Source organism: Entelurus aequoreus, linkage group LG14 (genome assembly GCF_033978785.1).
Source record: "Entelurus aequoreus isolate RoL-2023_Sb linkage group LG14, RoL_Eaeq_v1.1, whole genome shotgun sequence".
Classification (NCBI taxonomy): Eukaryota; Metazoa; Chordata; class Actinopteri; order Syngnathiformes; family Syngnathidae; genus Entelurus; species Entelurus aequoreus.
Window position 1 is genome coordinate 22,783,590 of NC_084744.1, and position 21,683 is coordinate 22,805,272.

Below are 21,683 nucleotides of genomic sequence, written 5' to 3' on the forward strand. Positions count from 1 at the left end.
TCAATCCGGGTCACGGCACCAAACAGCTCAATGAATTAGACCATTAGTCATGAAAAACAGACATTTTATTCCACAAGGTCACATGCAAAGGATACAGCGCTGGTTTCAAAATAGCTAGTACAAACAAAAATGTCTATCTTACAAAAGGTGTACATAATTATATTGTATAGTGTACAAGTACAAGTAGTAGGACCGCTAGCACCACCACGGTGGGGACTTGTTTTGGAGACAGCAAGCCTGTGAAGGGGCACACTGAACCATAACATCAAAATCACTGCTAAAATATTTGCAGAAGTACAAATTGATGTGTTAATACACAACTTAAAGGTAGAATAATAAATATAAACTGTTGTGTGGATGTTGTTTTCCAGGATGTGTAACAAAGAATAATATTTACAGTCGTGGTCAAAATTTTGCATACACTTGTGAAGGACATAATGTCATGGATGTCTTGAGTTTCCAATCATTTTTACAGCACTTATTTTTTTGTGATAGAGTGATTGGAGCACATACTTGTTGGTCACAAAAAACATTCATGAAGTTTGCTTCTTTTATGAATTTATTATGGGTCTACTGAAAATGTGAGCAAATGTGCTGGGTCAAAAGTATACATACAGCAATGTTAATATTTGCTTACCGTACATGTCCCTTGGCAAGTTTACCTGCAATAAGGTGCTTTTTGTAGCCATCCACAAGCTTCTGCTTGAATTTTTGACCACTCCTCTTGACAAAATTGGTGCAGTTCAGCTAAATTTGTTGGTTTTTCTGACATGGACTTGTTTCTTCAGCATTGTCCACACGCTGAAGTCAGGACTTTGGGAAGGCCATTCTAAAACATTAATTCTAGCCTGATTTATCCATTCATTTACCACTTTTGACATGTGTTTGGGGTCATTGTCCTGTTGGAACACCAATCTGCGCCCAAGACCCAACCTCCAGGCTGATGATTTTAGCTTGTCCTGAAGAATTTGGAGGTAATCCTCCTTTTTCATTGTCCCATTTACTCTCTGTAAAGCACCAGTTCCATTGGCAGCAAAACAGACCCAGAGCATAATACTACCACCACCATGCTTGACGGTAGGAATTGGTGTTCCTGGGATTAAAGGCCTCACCTTTTCTCCTCCAAACATGTTGCTGGGTATTGTGGCCAAACAGCTCCATTTTTGTTTCATCTGACCACAGAACTTTCCTCTAGAAGGTCTTATCTTTGTCCATGTGATGTCAAATAAAGTAATTTGTGGTTTGTATAATCGTCAGGTAGTTAGTAACACAATAGAAAATTGTGGTCGGATGTTAATGAAACTTTCAGGACTTGTCAGAAATGGGAACAAGCGATTAAATGTATGTGTTTGGATTCAGCCTTCTTTTGAATGATTCTTTACAACTGGGAGATTAGGCCTGGTGGAGGTCTGCGGAGCGCTTTTCTATTTTACTGCTGCTGTTCTCACCAGCACACTTGTGTTTGTTGAGTTGGTATTTATAAGAGAATCTTTCATCACACACACTGCAACTCAACACTTTTTCCCCAGTGTGTCTTCTCGTGTGTTCTATCAAACTGTCCCCTCTTGAAAAACATACGCCACAGATTGAACAGGAAAAAGGCTTCTCTCCTGTGTGTACTGTCATGTGTTTTTTCAACTCTTGACTTCGTACAAAACTTGAATCACACATAGAACATGAAAAAGGTCTTTCTCCTGTGTGTCTTCTCATGTGAATGGTCAAATCGCGATTCCTTGAAAAACATACACCACAGATTGAACAGGGAAAAGTTTTCCCCCTGGGGTGTACTGTCATGTGATGTGTCAACGTTTCTTTCCTTGAAAAACATACACCGCAGATTGAGCAGGAAAAAGGTTTCTCGCCTGTGTGTACCGTCACGTGTTTTTTCAAGTTTTGACTTCGTACAAGACTTGAGTCAAACTCAGGACACGAGAAAGGTTTTTCTCCAGTGTGTATTCTCATGTGGTTTTTCAAATTTTGCCTTTGAGCAAAACGTGAGTCACACACAGAACACAAAAAAGGTTTCTCTACAGTGTGTATTCTCATGTGGTTTTTTAAACTGCCCTTTCTAACAAAAGTTGTCCCGCACACTGAACAGGAAAAAGGTTCCTCTTGAGTATGTATTCTTGCGTGTTTTATCAGGTCTCCTTTTATACAGAATATTTTACTACACACTGAGCACGGAAATGATTTCTCTCCAGTGTCAATTTTCATGTGTCTATTTAGAGACTTTTCGAGGTCAAAACCTTTCAAGTGAGTGTTGTCAGTGTGACATGTCTTATCATCTGTAGAGTCTTCATCATCAGTGTCATTATCTGATAGAGGAGCTAAGAGCTTGTCTGCTTGTGATCCTCCACAGTGGTCTCCATCAGCTTCTGTTGTCATGTGTTGTGTTGAGCTGCTGCTTGGAGGCTCCGCCCCTCCCCTCTCCTCACCTTTACCTTTGACCTCATCATCTTCACACTTCACAGGGACACCAGTCACTGGGAACTCCACCAGTCCTTCAATGTCCTCTCCCTCCTGACTGATGCTTTGTTCCATCGCTTCCTCTTTAATGAGTTGTTCCTCTTTTATGTGGGGGGGCAGTGGTTCCTGCTGCTGCTCATAGAGAAAATGTTCTTCATCGACGTCTGCGGGACACGAGAAGACAAACACATGCTTTAGAAAAGTCAGGTTTTGCTCACCCACATGGGACATCGTCATTAGGGTTGGGTATCGTTTGAATTTGAACGATTCCGATTCTGATTCCGGTTCTTTGTTTCGATTCCGATTCCTGACGATCCTCGGCTCCGATTCTTTTAAGAGGCAGGGTCAAAAAAAAAGTCTAGGATATTTTAAATGAGCTAGCTAACCTACAGTCTTTCTGAATGAAATAGTCTGACATTCTCCATCAATTTTAATTCTATTAACTTTTTATGAACTTTACCATAAATTCCTCACAGGGCTGTTTTCAACTAGAATATAAATATCAAATCTATGAACTTGAAAATAAATATTATAAATTATGAATACATTTTCCCAGGGGTACACTTTCCTCAAGAGAGCTTTATTTTTGAAAACCTCATGAAAACACATTTACACACACAAGTGTATGATGCTGCAGGAAACCTCATGAAAACACATTTACACATAAGTGTATGATGCTGCAGGAAACCTCATGAAAACACATTTACACACACAAGTGTATGATGCTGCACGAAACCTCATGAAAACACCTTTACACATAAGTGTATGATGCTGCAGAAAACCTCATGAAAACACCTTTACACATAAGTGTATGATGCTGCAGGAAACCTCATGAAAACACATTTACACATAAGTGTATGATGCTGCAGGAAACCTCATGAAAACACATTTACACACACAAGTGTATGATGCTGCAGGTACTTAAAAATGTTACCGTGCTCCCACTGATGGGCTAACCTGGTGCAGAAAAGCAAATAAACAATAAGAAACAACTTGCCAAACCCAGTCCAGATTAGCAGCAGGTACAGTATAAAATCAGAGACAGTTCTTGTTTAGGAAAATTACCATATCCGCCTTCTCAGGCAGGATGCGTGAGCGTTCTGGACAGATAGTGTCTCCTGCTGTGGAAAATACACGTTCGCTGGGTGTGGAAGAAGCTTGAACGCATAAATAGGAGAAAGCGAGATCTGACAGCAAAGGATAAGTCTTTTGTTGGTTCCACCACCATGCAGCAGGGTCGTCAGACATAATTATCGGTGGAACGTCCTGGTACATCTGCAGCTCTCTCTCCACTCGTTTCTTGATGGACATGGAGCTCTGTTATTTCGAGGTTATTTCTTTTTTTTTTGTAAAGTAAAGCCACATTTTTGACCGCCGACACCCGCTATCCATGCTTGAGCTTGACTGACTCGCTCGGCTATGCTAACACTTCCGGGGGTGGGCGCTTCTTCGTTGGTGCTCAGCGGCTTCTTCTTCCGGTTCGGCTGACTTTTTTTTTTTTTTCTCCGGTCGGCGGACTGGGTATCGAAAATAGGAATCGAAATTTAAACTTTTGAACGATACCGGGAGAATCGGAAAGCTAGTCCCGGTTCCAATCGATACTCGATACTCGATACTCGATACCCAACCCTAATCGTCATCCACCAGCATATGATCTCACCATTTAAAGGCCTACTGAAATGATTTTTTTTTATTTAAACGGGAATAGCAGATCCATTCTATGTGTCATACTTGATCATTTCGCGATATTGCCATATTTTTGCTGAAAGGATTTAGTAGAGAAAATCGACGATAAAGTTCGCAACTTTTGCTCGCTGATAAAAAAAAGCCTTGCCTGTACCGGAAGTAGCGTGACGTCACAGGAGCTAGTATTCCTCACAATTTTCCTTTGTTTACAATGGAGCGAGAGAGATTCGGAGCGACAAAGCGACGATTACCCCATTATTTTGAGCGAGGATGAAAGATTTGTGGATGAGGAACGTTAGAGTGAAGAACTAGAGGCAGTGCAGGACGTATCTTATTTCGCTCTGACCGTAACTTAGGTACAAGCTGGCTCATTGGATTCCACACTCTCTCCTTTTTCTATTGTGGATCACGGATTTGTATTTTAAACCACCTCGGATACTATATCTTCTTGAAAATGAGAGTCGAGCACGCGAAATGGACATTCACAGTGACTTTTATCTCCAAGACAATACATCGGTGACACACTTAGCTACTGAGCTAACGTGATAGCATCGTTCTCAAATGCAGATAGAAACAAAATTAATAAACCCCTGACTGGAAGGATAGACAGAAGATCAACAATACTATTAAACCATGGACATGTAACTACACGGTTAATAATGCTCAGCCTGGTAAAGCTTAACAATGCTGTTGCTAACGACGCTAAGGCTAACTTAGCAACCGGACCTCACAGAGCTATGATAAAAACATTAGCGCTCCACCTACGCCAGCCAGCCCTCATCTGCTCCTCAACAGCCGTGCTCACCTGCGTTCCAGCGATCGACGGCGCGACGAAGGACTTCATCCGTGGGTTTGGCGGCTAGCATCGGCTAGGCGTCTGCTATCAGGGTAAGTAGTCCTTGTTGTGTTGCTACAGCCAGCCGCTAATACGCCGATCCCACCTACAACGTTCTTCTTTGCAGCCTCCATTGTTCATTAAACAAATTGCAAAAGATTTACCAACACAGATGTCCAGAATACTGTGGAATTATGAAATGAAAACAGAGTTTTTTCTCCGGGCTCCAAATACTTCCCTTGCCCTCGTGACGTCACACGCATACGTCAGCATAATAAAACGTTTTTAACCGGAAGTGTGGCGGGAAATTTAAAATTGCACTTTATAAGTTAACCCGGCCGTATTGGCATGTGTTGCAATGTTAAGATTTCATCATTGATATATAAACTATCAGACTGCGTGGTCGCTAGTAGTGGCTTTCAGTAGGCCTTTAATTTTTTTATGTTTTAGCGATCGTCAGTTAGGGTCTCAAAGATCGAGTGGTCGATCGCGATGAACAGGTTGGTGACCCCTGTGGTAATGGCTCTCTCAAAGTCCCGGGTAAAGTTTGTAGCCTGTGTGTAGTCGCTCTTGTTTTTGTTTGGTTCCACCGAGGCTTGATTACTGCAATGCACTTCTCGTCAGGGTCCCCAAAAAGAGCATCAAAAAGCTCCAGTACATCCAAAACAGTACATCGAGGATCCTGATGAAAGTGTGCAAGCGTGATCATATCACATCCATCCTCAAATCACTCCACTGGCTCCCTATTGCAAACCCCGGACCCAATTCAAGATTAACCTGCTAACCTACAAACCCCGTTTCCATATGAGTTGGGAAATGGTGTTAGATGTAAATATAAACGGAATACAATGATTTGCAAATTCTTTTCAACCCATATTCAATTGAATGCACTACAAAGACAACATATTTGATGTTCAAACTCATAAACATTATTTTTTTTTGCAAATAATAATTAACTTAGAATTTCATGGCTGCAACACGTGCCAAAGTAGTTGGGAAAGGGCATGTTCACCACTGTGTTACATCACCTTTTCTTTTAACAACACTCAATAAACAATTGGGAACTGAGGAAACTAATTGTTGAAGCTTTGAAAGTGGAATTCTTTCCCATTCTTGTGACCAATGACCAAACGGCGCTTATTTGTTGTGTTCCTTGTTCTACTAAACCCCTCCCCTTCCTCCTTCCAAGACATGATTGCACGTTTGAGAACATCCATGATTGGTTGGTTGTTTACTATGATGAGTCACCATTGGTTGAGATTAGGCCAACATAGAACCAGGAACCATGGAACCAGGAAGGGAAGTCACAACAGACTTCCCTAATGACGACGAGAGAGTCGGAGAAGAGAAGAGGGGTTTTTCAAGCGGGAGATTTATATATTTTAAAAAACTAGTGGAAGATGGCAGAGGGATTCTCTTCCGGCGATGTTTCTTTTAGCGATGTAGACCACGTCCAGGAACCCCACAATGTGTCTACTTCTATCTGATGGCTTCATCTGGCCAGGATCTTCAGCTCTCACTGGATCGGTTCGCAGCCGAGTGTGAAGTGACTGGGATGAGAATCAGCACCTCCAAGTCAGAGTCCATGGTTCTCGCCCGGAAAAGGGTGGAGTGCCATCTCCGGGTTGGGGAGGAGACCCTGCCCCAAGTGGAGGAGTTCAAGTACCTCGGAGTCTTGTTCACGAGTGGGGGAAGAGTGGATCGTGAGATCGACAGGCGGATCGGTGCGGCGTCTTCAGTAATGCGGACGCTCTACCGATCCATTGTGGTGAAGAAGGAGCTGACATGGAAGGCAAAGCTCTCAATTTACCAGTTGATCTACGTTCCCATTCTCACCTATGGTCATGAGCTTTGGTTATGACCGAAAGGACAAGATCACGGGTACAAGCGGCCCAAATGAGTTTCCTCCGCCGGGTGGCCGGGCTCTCCCTTAGAGATAGAGTGAGAAACTCTGTCATCCGGGTGGAGCTCAAAGCAAAGCTGCTGCTCCTCCACATCGAGAGGAGCCAGATGAGGTGGTTCGGGCATCTGGTCAGGATGCCACCCGAGATGTTTAGGGCACCTCCAACCGGTAGGAGGCCACGGGGAAGACCCAGGACACGTTGGGAAGACTATGTATCCCGGCTAGCCTGGGAACGCCTCGGGATCCCCCGGGAAGAGCTGGACGAAGTGGCCGGGGAGAGGAAAGTCTGGGCTTCCCTGCTTAGGCTGCTGCCCCCGCGACCCAACCTCGGATAAGCGGAAGAAGATGGATGGATGGATGGCATTCTTTGTTTTTCTATTTTATTGATGTTATGTAATTCTGTGCTACTTAAACATCATCATCAATCTTTATTGCAGACCTTGAGATCCATTAAACATATAAAAACAGAACACAATACATTAAAGGCCTACTGAAATGATTTTTTTTTATTCAAACGGGAATAGCAGATCCATTCTATGTGTCATACTTGATCATTTCGCGATATTGCCATATTTTTGCTGAAAGGATTTAGTAGAGAAAATCGACGATAAAGTTCGCAACTTTTGCTCGCTGATAAAAAAAAAGCCTTGCCTGTACCGGAAGTAGCGTGACGTCACAGGAGCTAGTATTCCTCACAATTCCCCATTGTTTACAATGGAGCGAGAGAGATTCGGACCGAGAAAGTGACGATTACCCCATTAATTTGAGCGAGGATGAAAGATTCGTAGATGAGGAACGTTACAGTGAAGGACTTGAGAGGCAGTGATGGACGTATCTTTTTTCGCTCTGACCGTAACTTACGTACAAGCTGGCTCATTGGATTCCACACTCTCTCCTTTTTCTATTGTAGATCACGGATTTGTATTTTAAACCACCTCAGATACTATATCCTCTTGAAAATGAGAGTCGAGCATGCGAAATGGACATTTAAAGGGACTTTTATCTCCAAGACAATACATCGGTGACACACTTAGCTACTGAGCTAACGTGATAGCATCGTTCTCAAATGAAGATAGAAACAAAATAAATAAACCCCTGACTGGAAGGATAGACAGAAGATCAACAATACTATAAAACCATGTACATGTAACTACACGGTTAAAAATTCTCAGCCTGGTAAGGCTTAACAATGCTGTTGCTAACGACGCTAAGGCTAACTTAGCAACTTAGCAACCGGACCTCACAGAACTATAATAAAACATTATAGCCAGCCCTCATCTTCCCATCAACAGCCGTGCTCACCTGCATTCCAGCGATCAACGGCGCGACGAAGGACTTCATCCGTGGGTTTGGCGGCAAGCATCGGCTAGGCGTCTTCTAAGTAAGTAGTCCTTGTTGTGTTGCTGTAAGTATTGTACTTAGCCGCTAATACACCGATCGATCCCACCTACAACGTTCTTCTTTGCAGCCTCCATTGTTCATTAAACAAATTGCAAAAGATTCACCAACACAGATGTCCAGAATACTGTGGAATTTTGTCGAAGAAAACAAGAGGTTTTTCTATCGGGTCCGATGGGGTCCAACCACTTCCGTAGATTTTCTGACGTCACGCGCATAAATCATATCCAAAGGAGTTTTTCAACCGGAAGTGTGGCGGGAATTTTAAAATTGCACTTTATAAGTTAACCCGGCCGAAATTGGCATGTGTTGCAATAATAATATTTCATCATTGATATATAAACTATCGGACTGTGTGGTTGGCAGTAGTGGCTTTCAGTAGGCCTTTAAAAACGAAACTATAAAACATAAAGCCCAAATGTCAGTTTCTGACATACAAACATGTGTGCCAATGGTTCCACAGTCCAGATGAGTACTTAACAGAACTGCGGCTAGGGTTCGTTATCACAGAGATTATGTCATTTCCAGACTCAAATACCCTACACATAAACTTATACATAAGGTTGCGTAGCAACGCTGAGAAAGTGGGCACCCCAACACTAACAAACATCTGGCTTGCACTGGAGCTTCTTGGAATTCCCAGGAGAAGCCTCATACAATCATTATAAGCAACCTGCAGTTACTTTTCTGCGCTGTTAATACATACTTTCCAACCCTCCCGTTTTTAGCGGGAGAATCCAGGTATTCAGCGCCTCTCCCGACAACCTCCCGGCAGAGATTTTCTCCCGACAAACTCCCGGTATTCAGCCGGAGCTGGAGGCCACGCCCCCTCCAGCTCAATGCGGACCTGAGACTGAGTGGGGACAGCCTGTTCTCACGTCTGCTTTCCCACAATATAAACAGCTTGCCTGCCCAATGACGTCATAACATCTAGGGCTTTCAGAGAGTAGAGTGCACAACTGCGCACACAACAAGGAGACGAAGCAGAAGAACGAGGAAATTACAGACATGGCGACGCCGTCGATGAGCAAGATGAAGAAATACGCTTGCAAGTTCCAAAACGAATGGAAACAAGAATTTCAGTTCATCCAGGACAGTTCGAAGGGGAAGGTGTATGTTGCCTGTACATTTTGTAGAACAGACTTCTCCATTGAACACGGTGGCCGAAATGATATCATGAACGGAGAAGTTAAACAGGACAATACTGCCATCTAATGGATAGCCACCGGAACACTGAAATTCAAGTATTTATTTTGTTTATATGTAAATAAAATAAATATATATATATATATATATATATGAAATATATATGAAATACTCGAGTTGGTGAATTCTAGCTGTAAATAACCACGCCCCCAACCACGCCCCCCACCTCCCGATATTGGAGGTCTCAAGGTTGGCAAGTATGTGTTAATACCTATCTTGACTACCTGGGCTAATAAAAGTGAAACATTTAACTGTATATCACTCCAAAATGAATATCCAGTCATTGATTTGGTTCGTTCGTGAACATTACTACCCTTCAGTCTTTTGTTCATATTTTTGATACTCTCTTTAAATGATAAATGGGTTATACTTGTATAGCGCTTTTCTACCTTCAAGGTACTCAAAGCGCTTTGACGGTATTTCCACAGTCACCCATTCACACACACATTCACACACTGATGGCGGGAGCTGCCATGCAAGGCGCTAACCAGCAGCCATCAGGAGCAAGGGTGAAGTGTCTTGCCCAAGGACACAACGGACGTGACTAGGATGGTAGAAGGTGGGGATTGAACCCCAGTAACCAGCAACCCTCCGATTGCTGGCACGGCCACTCTACCAACTTCGCCACGCCACCAAGTACCACCTCAGAAAACACTTGGCTCTCCAAGTACCACCGTAATGACCAACATTAAAATACAGTACCGTAGTAGACCGTATTTGTTAAAACAAGGCAGAGGTACATTTACATATTTTTTGGCCACAGTTTGAATACAGGAAAATAATCAAGTGACTACTTGACGTACCCATAGATGGAGCCCGAGAACCACTAGTGGTACCAGTGGCGGGCCGTGCGTTTCCCACCTAGGCCTTCAGTGATGTCCGACTTCAATGATTACCTCTCAAAATACCATCATTTATGTCACAACCATTGCTGGAGAAATACTATACAGAAACACATTTACACACTACTCGGCATTGTACAAAACGGGTTATTTTCTGGCGCATTTAAAAATCAATAAACCCGCATCAGTTCTAATCATAATTTGCATTTTTTAACTCACGTTTTATGTCTCCCACCACGTTATTCCTCTCTCCCACAGTGTCCAGTAATCACTCATGCAAATGAGCTAATGATGTCAACTACCGTAATTTCCGGACTATAAACCGCTACTTTTTCCCCTCGTTCTGGTCCCTGCGGCTTATACAAGGGTGCGGCTTATTTACGGCCTGTTCTTCTCCGACACCGACGAAGAGGATTTCGGTGGTTTTAGTACGCAGGAGGAAGACGATGACACGATGATTAAAGACTGACTTTTCATATACCGGTAGGCTGGTTATTTTGATAACGTACAGACGAGCACTTTGTATTACTTTGCACCGTTGTATTATTTGTACTCTGCACGAATGCTGTTCGCCATGTCAAAGATGTGAAAGTTTGATTGAATGATTGAAAGATTTATTGTTAATAAATGGGACGCTTTGCGTTCCCAAACAGTCATCTCTGTCCCGACAATCCCCTCCGTGGTAGCAGGAAACCCTATATACTACGGTAATTACACATCAAAACCCTGCGGCTTATAGTCGGGTGTGGCTTATATATGGAGCAATCTGTATTTTCCCCTAAATTTAGCTGGTGCGGCTTATAGTCAGGTGCGGCTTATAGTCCAGAAATTACGGTATCAACTTCTACCAATTCTTGTGACAGCCAATAGCTGCCGTCCTTACTGAGGAGTTGGCAACGCCGGGCGATGAAGAGAGATCAGAAAAGATTGAGGACAGTGAGGGCGGAGGTGTAGAAGCAGGGGTGTGCCGTCAGGGCCAGCAAGGCCTTCTCTGATGGCCTCAAATAACCAGTCATGATCATAATTAAAGATGAAAGTACTTTTTTATTTACTTTCCTTAAATATCTAAAAGTATTCATATTCTCTTCATGTCATATTATGCTCCTTCCAGTGCTGTTGTTTTTAGGTTATAGAGCAGGGGTCACCAACGCGGTGCCCGCGGGCACCAGGTAGCCCGTAAGGACCAGATGAGTAGTCCGCTGGCCTGTTCTAAAAATAGCTCAAATAGCAGCACTTACCAGTGAGCTGCCTCTATTTTTTAAATTGTATTTATTTACTAGCAAGCTGGTCTCGCTTTGCTCGACATTTTTAATTCTATGAGAGACAAAACTCAAATAGAATTTGAAAATCCAAGAAAATATTTTAAAGACTTGGTCTTCACTTGTTTAAATAAATTCATTAATGTTTTTATATTGCTTCTTATAACTTTCAGAAAGACAATTTTAGAGAAAAAATACAACCATAAAATGATTTTAGGATTTTTAAACACATATACCTTTTTACCTTTTAAATTCCTTCCTCTTCTTTCCTGACAATTTAAATCAATGTTCAAGTAAAACATTTTTTTTATTATTGTAAAGAATAATACATAAATTTTAATTTAATTCTTCATTTTAGCTTCTGTTTTTTTAACGAAGAATATTTGTGAAATATTTCTTCAAACTTATTACGATTAAAATAAAAATTAAAAAAAATTCTGGCAAATCTAGAAAATCTGTAGAATCAAATTTATATCTTATTTCAAAGTATTTTGAATTTCTTTTAAAAATTTTGTTCTGGAAAATCTAGAAGAAATAATGATTTGTCTTTGTTAGAAATATAGCTTGGTCCAATGTGTTATATATTCTAACAAAGTGTAGATTGGATTTTAACCTATTTAAAACATGTCATCAAAATTCTAAAATTAATCTTAATCAGGAAAAATTACTAATGATGTTCCATAAATTCTTTTTTTTAAGTTTTTCTCTTCTTTTTTTCGGTTGAATTTTAAAGAGTCGAAATTGAAGATAAACTATGTTTCAAAATTTAATTGTCATTTTTTTCGTGTTTTCTCCTCTTTTAAACCGTTCAATTAAGTGTAAATATCATTAATTATTAATAATAACATAGAGTTAAGGGTAAATTGAGCAAGTAGGCTATTTTTGGCAATTTATCTAAGTGTGTATCAAACTGGTAGCCCTTTGCATTAATCAGTGCCCAAGAAGTAGCTCTTGGTTTCAAAAAGGTTGGTGACCCCTGTTATAGAGTTTGTATCCAATCAGAATTCAGGTAGCTTATGTTGCCATGCTGTACCAAATGCACTGTAAGTGAACGGGACATACAGTTGATACACTGTTGTGATAGCCAATCAGGGGCCGTACTTATCAAGCTTCTTAGAATTACTCCTAAGAAGTCTGCTAAGAGTTGACATAAGAGTAAATAAATTATTCGCTGAAAGCTACACTTAAAAGTTAGTTATCAAGCGTCTTACTCACACTTTCAGCGAAGTGTAGGACTGAATCTTAAGTGTCACACTCAGAGCTGAATTACGACATTACTATGTGCCGTAAACGGAATTTTAGGTGACGTCATTTCTGTGTCCATACAAATGACCAATCACGGAAGGGAATCCGTTGTCTAACAATAAAGAAATATCTTGGAAATATTTAAGTGGATAATGGGAGTGTATATTTTGACAATAAACTACAAAATAATACAAAACAAACTAGTCCCCGCCGGCACTCACGCTACGGCTCCCTCTCTTCTATCGCCCACACACTCACTGACGTCACTCACCTCACGGCCACACATACGCTACTGTCATAACATTTTCTTTCCAATTCATTAATTAGGCAACTAATTTGAAACTGGTGTGGGTGGCTCTATATATACTAGCCCACTGCAGCCACATGCAGAAATCAACAAGGAATCGAAAAGTATTAAATCTGTGACAAAAATAATATCCGCTCTGTCTAAACGATACCGTTTGATCAGCTGCTCGTCATCAAAAAAAACAACAACATTGTTCCGTTCCCTGAACGTTCGCGCACGTCTCTCTCGCCTCAGTGCCATCCCCTGCTGGCAACTCCTAACCACTTAAGACACCTCTGAAGGTCTCTTAAATATCGTGGAGAGTAGGAGTGATTCTTAGACTTAAGAACGTTGATAAAAAAACTTTTATTCTTAAGTTTGAGAGTAGGACTAAATTTCGCAAATTCTCAGGACTTAAGTGTAAAATGGCACTCTAAGAAGCTTGATAAGTACGGCCCCAGATCATGCGTTGTCAGTAAGGCCTTCTAGATGGCCTAAGGCAGGGGCGTCCAAACTTTTTCCACTGAGGGCCGCACACTGAAAAATCAAAGCAAGCGGGGGCCATTTTGATATTTTTTATTTTAAAAACCAATACAATATATGTATAAAAAAATATACATTTAGGCCTCCACTCAGGCTTGATCCCGGGGACCCCAAAGGATTTTGGTCAAAAGAATATCAAAAATGTGTCATTATTCAGTTTTATAATTTTTATTTGGTTATTCAAGTTTTACATCTCTAGATCAACATTAGGTCTAGCTGTCAATATAACTTTTTTAAAGATTTCAGTTGTATGCTCTTTTTGTCCAGAGAAAACCCTGTTTTTTTTATGGAAAAAACACGAAATATGCAATATTTTCACCCAATAAAATTTTAAGTGGAATATTTGAGATTATATAATAATTGGAGCCTTAAAAAGGTAAATATGGGGCGGTATAGCTTGGTTGGTAGAGAGGCCGTGCCAGCAACTTGAGGGTTCCAGGTTCGATCCCCGCTTCCGCCATCCTAGTCACTGCTGTTGTGTCCTTGGGCAAGACACTTTACCCACATGCTCCCAGTGCCACCCACACTGCTTTAAATGTAACTTAGATATTAGGTTTCACTATGTAAAAGCGCTTTGAGTCACTAGATAAAAGCGCTATATAAATATACTTCACTTCACAATAACTCATAACACCATTGATTTTTTTTTATTTTATTTGAGCAATGACACTTAAAAACCAATCACAACTCGTCCAACACACCTCGTCTGCATCTTTTATGATTAGACAAGACAAATATATATTTGCAAGGCCATTTTCAAGAAGGATATCTAAAGAGAAACTACATCTTGTGAGACCATGTCGGCCAACCCGGGAAGCTCGAATGGGTTCTACAGATTGTGAGTTCAGATTTTTTTTTTTTTTTCACGTTTAATATGTTTTTTGGCTATTTTAATTTTGACAGTACCACATAAGATATGTTTTAATTGTGGTTCAATGCCCAGTAGTGCGTAAATGTGTCCCTGTATAGTATTTCTCCAGCAATGGTCATGTGGTGACATAAATGATGGTATTTTGAAAGGTGATCATTGAAGTCGGACATCAGGGAAGGCCTAGGTGGGAAACGCACGGCCCGCCACTGTGTAGAAGAGATACAACACATGCAGAGGATAAGACAGAAGAGCCAGCAGACTAAACAGTGGAGATGATTTCCATGTCTTATTTCTGGTTAAATAAGACTAACATTAGCCACAGAGCAGGGAGACCTACTGGAGGTGACGACATCAGTTTGAAGTATGAATCGACATTAAAACAGGCCATTTTTTCGAATTCATATTGACACCAAAGTCTCACTCTTGTCATTTTCCGAAACTTGACAGCCCTGTGTTATATACTCCAGATGTCATTTTCTTGTCAACAATCAAATATAATGTTAGTAAACATGTGAGTAAGAAGTCAACAAACCTGTTCTGTGTAACACAGCTTGATGTTGTTGTTAATGTTATTAATCAAATGTAAAGTTAGTAAACATGTGAGAGTAAGAAGTCAACAAACCTGTTCTGTGTGACACAACTTGATGTTTCTTGAAAACAGCGTCCAGTAGTCGATTATTCTCCTCTTTTGTTCTAGAAAGTTCCGCCTCGTATTCTGCTATCGTTCTTTCTAACACTACAAATATTTCTTCAGCGGCAGCAGTTAGTCGCTGATCCACCAACGCTCTCAACATTTGTAATGTAGACATTTTCACACAATCACCACACTTTACTCTCACACTTGAGCTCTACTTAGCGATGTGTTGATAACTTCTGTTAGCAGCTAACAAGCTAAGCTAACTAGCGAGCTAAGCTAACTAGCGAGCTAAGCTAACTAGCGAGCTAAGCTAACAAACGAGCTAAGCTACTCACGCACCAAGACGATTTTACCCTTAATAAAGAATCAAATATGTATTTTATACGACAATATATTTATAAACTGGAGAACAAATAAGAATGACTTCTGAGCGTTCTGCGCACTTGTTTCTTTGTCAATGGGGTTTCACGACAGTTGACACACTTGACGTTACAAGGCAGGACTGCTCTGCTCGGCTCTCACAAAGCGTGGTGTCATGCGCAGTGGCGTCTGAGGAATGTTACGTCATCACGGCCGCCATTTTAAGCATTTTTACTTCCTATTTACTGCACTACTGAATTTTTAACTGTTTTTTTTTTTAAGCCGTTTGCTTTGTTAGACATATGCTTATCATACACATTTTTTTTGATTCAAGCTAAAAATGCAAACCAAAATAAAAACAGGGTCTGAAAGAGTATGCAATATCATTGGGTTAACTTATAAAGTGACATTTTAAATTTCCCGCGAAACTTCCGGTTGAAAACGTCTATGTATGATGACGTATGCGCGTGACGTCAATGGTTGAAACGGAAGTATTCGGACACATTGTATTCAATACAAACAGCTCTGTTTTCATCTCATAATTCCACAGTATTCTGGACATCTGTGTTGGTGAATCTTTTGCAATTTGTTTAATGAACAATGAAGACTGCAAAGAAGAAAGCTGTAGGTGGGATCGGTGTATTAGCGGCTGGCTGCAGCAACACAACCAGGAGGACTTTGACTTGGATAGCAGACGCGCTATCCGACGCTAGCCGCCGACCGCATTGATGATCGGGTGAAGTCCTTCGTCGCTCCGTCGATCGCTGGAAGGCAGGTGAGCACGGGTGTTGATGAGCAGATGAGAGCTGGCGTAGGTGGATAGCTAATGTTTCTAGCATAGCTCTGTGAGGTCCCGTTGCTAAGTTAGCTTCAATGGCGTCGTTAGCAACAGCATTGTTAAGCTTCGCCAGGCTGGAAAGCATTAACCGTGTAGTTACCTGTCCATGGTTTAATAGTATTGTTGATTTTCTGTCTATCCTTCCAGTCAGGGGTTTATTTCTTTTGTTTCTATCTGTAGTTAAGCACGATGCTATCATGTTAGCTCCGTAGCTAAAGTGCTTCGCCGATGTATTGTCGTGGAGATAAAAGTCACTGTGAATGTCCATTTCGCGTTCTCGACTCTCATTTTCAAGAGGATATAGTATCCGAGGTGGTTAAAAATAAAAATCTGTGATCCACAATAGAAAAAGGAGAGAGTGTGGTATCCAATGAGCCAGCTTGTACCTAAGTTACGGTCAGAGCAAAAAAAGATGCGTCCTGCACTGCACTCTAGTCCTTCACTCTCACGTTCCTCATCCAGGAATCTTTCATCCTGGCTCAAATTAATGGGGTAATCGTCGCTTTCTCTGTCCGAATCGCTCTCGCTGCTGGTGTAAACAATGGGGAAATGTGAGGAGCCTTTCAACCTGTGACGTCACGCTACTTCCGGTACAGACAAGGCTTTTTTTTTATCAGCGACCAAAAGTTGCGAACTTTATCGTCGATGTTCTCTACTAAATCCTTTCAGCAAAAATATGGCAATATCGCGAAATGATCAAGTCAATCAATCAATCAATCAATCAATGTTTATTTATATAGCCCTGAATCACAAGTGTCTCAAAGGGCTGTACAAGCCACAACGACATCCTCGGTACAGAGCCCACATACGGGCAAGGAAAACTCACCCCAGTGGGACGTCAATGTGAATGACTATGAGAAACCTTGGAGAGGACCGCATATGTGGGTAACCCCCCCCCCCCCCCCCCCCTCTAGGGGAGACGGAAAGCAATGGATGTCGAGTGGGTCTGACATAATATTGTGAAAGTCCAACACATCAGCGAAAGTCCAGTCCATGGTGGGGCCAGCGGGAACCATCCCGAGCGGAGACGGGTCAGCAGCGTAGAGATGTCCCCATCCGATGGACAGGCTAGCGGTCCACCCCGGAGCAGAGTAGAAAAGAAAAGAAAAGAAATGGCAGATCAACTGGTCTAAAAAGGGAGTCTATTTAAAGGCTGGAGTATACAAATGAGTTTTAAGATGAGACTTAAATGCTTCTACTGAGGTAGCATCTCTAACTTTTACCGGGAGGGCATTCCATAATATTGGAGCCCGAATAGAAAACGCTCTATAGCCCGCAGACTTTTTTTGGGCTCTGGGAATCACTAATAAGCCGGAGTTCTTTGAACGCAGATTTCTTGCCGGGACATATGGTACAATACAATCAGCAAGATAGGCAGGAGCTTGACCGTGTAGTATTTTATACGTAAGTAGTAAAACCTTAAAGTCGCATCTTAGGTGCACAGGAAGCCAGTGCAAGTGAGCCAGTATAGGCGTAATATGATCAAACTTTCTTGTTTTTGTCAAAAGTCTAGCAGCCGCATTTTGTACCATCTGTAATCTTTTAATGCTAGACATAGGGAGGCCCGAAAATAAAACGTTACAGTAATCGAGACGAGATGTAACGAACGCATGAATAATGATCTCAGCATCGCTTGTGGACAAAATGGAACGAATTTTAGCGATATTACGGAGATGAAAGAAGGCCGTTTTAGTAACACTCTTAATGTGTGACTCAAACGAGAGAGTTGGGTCGAAGATAATACCCAGATTCTTTACCGAGTCGCCTTGTTTAAATGTTTGGTTGTCAAATGTTAAGGTGGTATTATTAAATAGATGTCGGTGTTGAGCAGGACCGATAATCAGCATTTCCGTTTTCTTAGCGTTGAGTTGCAAAAAGTTAGCGGACATCCATTGTTTAATTTCATTAAGACACGCCTCCAGCTGACTACAATCCGGCGTGTTGGTCAGCTTTAGGGGCATGTAGAGTTGGGTGTCATCAGCATAACAGTGAAAGCTAACACCGTATTTGCGTATGATGTCACCTAGCGGCAGCATGTAAATACTAAAGAGTGCAGGGCCAAGAACCGAACCCTGGGGAACTCCGCACGTTACCTTAACATAGTCCGAGGTCACATTGTTATGGGAGACACACTGCATCCTGTCAGTAAGATAAGAGTTAAACCAAGACAAGGCTAAGTCTGACATCCCAATACGCGTTTTGATACGCTCTAATAAAATATTATGATCAACAGTATCGAAAGCGGCGCTAAGATCAAGAAGCAGCAACATAGATGACGCATCAGAATCCATCGTTAGCAATAGATCATTAGTCATTTTTGCGAGGGCTGTCTCCGTAGAGTGATTTGCCCTGAAACCGGATTGAAAAGGTTCACAGAGATTGTTAGACGCTAAGTGTTCATTTAGCTGCTGTGCGACAATTTTTTTGAGAATTTTCGAGATAAACGGTAGGTGGGACACCGGCCGGTAGTTCACCATGAGGTCAGGATCGAGGTTAGGTCTTTTGAGTAGAGGATGAATAACCGCTTTTTTGAATGCTAGAGGAACAGTACCAGAGGAAAGTGATAAGTTTATAATATTTAACACTAATGGACCCAATAAAACAAAAAGCTCCTTGATAAGTTTCCCAGGAATTGGGTCAAGTAAACATGTTGTTTGTTTTGTCCCATTTACACATTTTAACAATTCCTCCAATGTTATTTCATCAAAGAGAGAGAAACTATTTTGGAGGGCAATGTCCGTCGTATATACAGTCGTATTTGTGTTAATAGAACCCAGCTGTAGCTGAGATGCATTGTCTTTAATCTCTTTTCTAATGACTTCAATTTTCTTATTAAAGAAATTCATAAAGTCATCTGCTGAGTGGGTGGAGCTACTGGGAGGAGTCCCTTGTTGGGTTAGCGATGCTACTGTACTAAACAAAAATTTAGGATCATTTTTGTTGAGGTGGATGAGATTTGAGTAATATTTAGCTTTAGCTGAGGTAAGCATGCGTTTGTAAGTTATTAAACTATCACTCCATGCTTGATGGAAAACCTCAAGTTTAGTCGCACGCCATTTGCGTTCCAGCTTTCTACATGATAATTTCTGGGCTTTAGTTTCTTCTGTAAACCATGGGGTACGCCTTTTAGGGGCCCTTTTTAGCTTTAGCGGTGCTACACTATCAATGGTGTCGCGCAGGGCGTCGTTAAAGCTGTTAGTGAGGTTATCAATAGAGCCCACATAATTTGGGAATGGTGCCATTACCGAAGGCAGTAAGTCAGTAAGAGTCGTCGTTGTGGCAGTATTAATGTTGCGGCTGCTATAGTAGTTATTATTATTATTATTAGTTTGTTGACAATGAGTCAGAACTTCGAATTTTATAAGGTAATGATCGGACATTACTTTAGTGTACGGGAGTATCGTAACTTAAGAGGTGGTGACACCCCTGACAAGCACTAGATCTATCGTATTACCGTTGCGATGCGTGGGTTCATTTATTATTTGTGTAAGACCACAGCTATCAATTATAGTCTGGAGCGCCACGCATGGAGGGTCCGATGGGGTATTCATATGGATGTTAAAGTCTCCCATTATGATTATATTGTCGGCGTGCGTCACTAGATCAGCAACGAACTCTGAAAATTCATTGATAAAGTCCGAATAGGGCCCTGGGGGGCGGTAGATGACAGTCAGGTGCAGAGGCAGCGGTGTGACAAACCTCACAGTAAGCACCTCAAACGAGTTATATTTATTATTTAGGTCCGAGGTAAGGCTAAAGTTTTTGTTGTATATTAGTGCAACACCCCCACCCCTTTTAATGGGGCGGGCAATATGCGTTCCCGTATAGCCAGGAGGAGACGCCTCACCCGGCGCAAAAAATTCGTCTGGTTTGAGCCAGGTCTCGGCTAGACCAACGACATCAAGATTGTTGTCTCTGATGACTTCATTAACTAATAACGTTTTGGAAGACAATGACCTTATGTTTAAAAAGCCCATATTATAGGTAGTGGCTGTTTTGAGGAGTTTTTGTTGAAAGTATCCGTAGTAGCAATATTAATAATGTTACGTTTATTATGTATAGTGCACTTTAAATAATTTCGACCATATCTAGGAATTGATATGACAGGAATTTTTAGATTGTTTGCCACCTCAGTAAAATGCATGTCCACCTCTGACGCAGAAAAAACATTATGTGAGTTGTATATTATTCTAAGAGAATTGCTATGTGTGCAGGGATTATCCAGCCTGGCGCTGGCTAGTTCTAGTTTAACAGACTCCTTATTAGCGCTTCTTTGTGGATTAGCATTTAGCTTTTTCGTTAGCCCCGCTAACAACAACGCATTTAGCTTTGTTGTTAGCCCCGCCCGACACCCCCGCTTCTGCTTCCGAGCGCATCGCTTACGTCTCTTTCGCTGACGGTCTCCGCTGGTAGTCGACGCCGCTGCTTCAAAGGCCACTGCTGGATGTACCTCGCGAAGAATTCCCAAGCTAGCGAGTAGGTCCATCGTACACGCATCTTTCAGCCCAAAATGGCCCGATCTCTCCACATCCAGAATCGTAAGTCGGTCGTAAGTGATCACGGAGTGAACACGCTGTGAGCCAGCCATGAAATTGACTGAATTGAGGGGTATTTTTGCCAAATCGGTCTACACTTCCAGGAGCGCTCGCAAGAAGCCGCTGCCCTGAAGCGCCGCCATCTGCTATTCCCGTTTAAATAAAAAAAAATCATTTCAGTAGGCCTTTAAGCTCCTGTTATAAGCTGTTATACAGTACATGTCTGGAACTCTTGTTTTGAAGGCGCTAAGAGCGGAAGTTGTGACTCGTTGTGGTGGTGCGGAGTTTGAAAACAAACGACATAAAGTGGTCCTCGTGTAAAACTGGAGCCTCCGTGTTTGTTATTTTGTAGTTTTATACAGTATAGGCGACATATATAAACCCTTGGTTACAATAATAAAAAAATAAAATAAAAAAAAGGGCTACCTAAATCGCTTTAAATGTTTTTAACAAATATATCAATTTAAGGGCTTTTGTGCTCTTAATCATTCTTCAAAATTTGACTGATCATTTTAAACCATTAAGCCAATTAGAAAATGTAGGCCTTACTTTCATAAATCGACAACTAGTAAATTAAATACTTGTAAATTATTTTATTTTTTTAGTTGCTGTCAAAGTAGAGACCGGAAGTGGCTTTTTGGCGCATGCGTATTTAGAAACGGGCAGTGACCGTCATTATTGTTCTGTGTTCTTAATCAGTGCTTACATCCATCCATCCATTTCCTACCGCTTGTCCCTTTCGGGGTCGCGGGCAGTGCTTACATATATTTCGT

At 41.5% G+C, this 21,683-nt stretch overlaps 1 protein-coding gene across 1 annotated transcript; it reads right to left on the reverse strand.

Moving 5' to 3' along the window:
• Positions 1–15,641, reverse strand: LOC133665296 (gastrula zinc finger protein XlCGF57.1-like). The gene is made up of 2 exons (XM_062070554.1): positions 15,163–15,641; positions 1–2,630 (listed from the first exon to the last, which is right to left on the reverse strand). The coding sequence occupies exons 1-2, from the start codon at positions 15,347–15,349 to the stop codon at positions 1,393–1,395; spliced, it is 1,425 nt and encodes a 474-aa protein (XP_061926538.1). The 5' UTR covers positions 15,350–15,641; the 3' UTR covers positions 1–1,392.
• Positions 15,642–21,683: the final 6,042 nt, after the last annotated feature.

What these genes read in the sequence shown, in the direction of transcription:
- LOC133665296 (XM_062070554.1), bottom strand. Translation starts at nt 15,349, where the DNA reads ATGTCTACATTACAAATGTTGAGAGCGTTGGTGGATCAGCGACTAACT. An exon ending in AGTTGTGTCACACAGAACAG is followed by an intron (nt 2,631 to 15,162) that starts GTTTGTTGACTT and finishes CGTGTCCCGCAG; the next exon opens with ACGTCGATGAAGAACATTTT.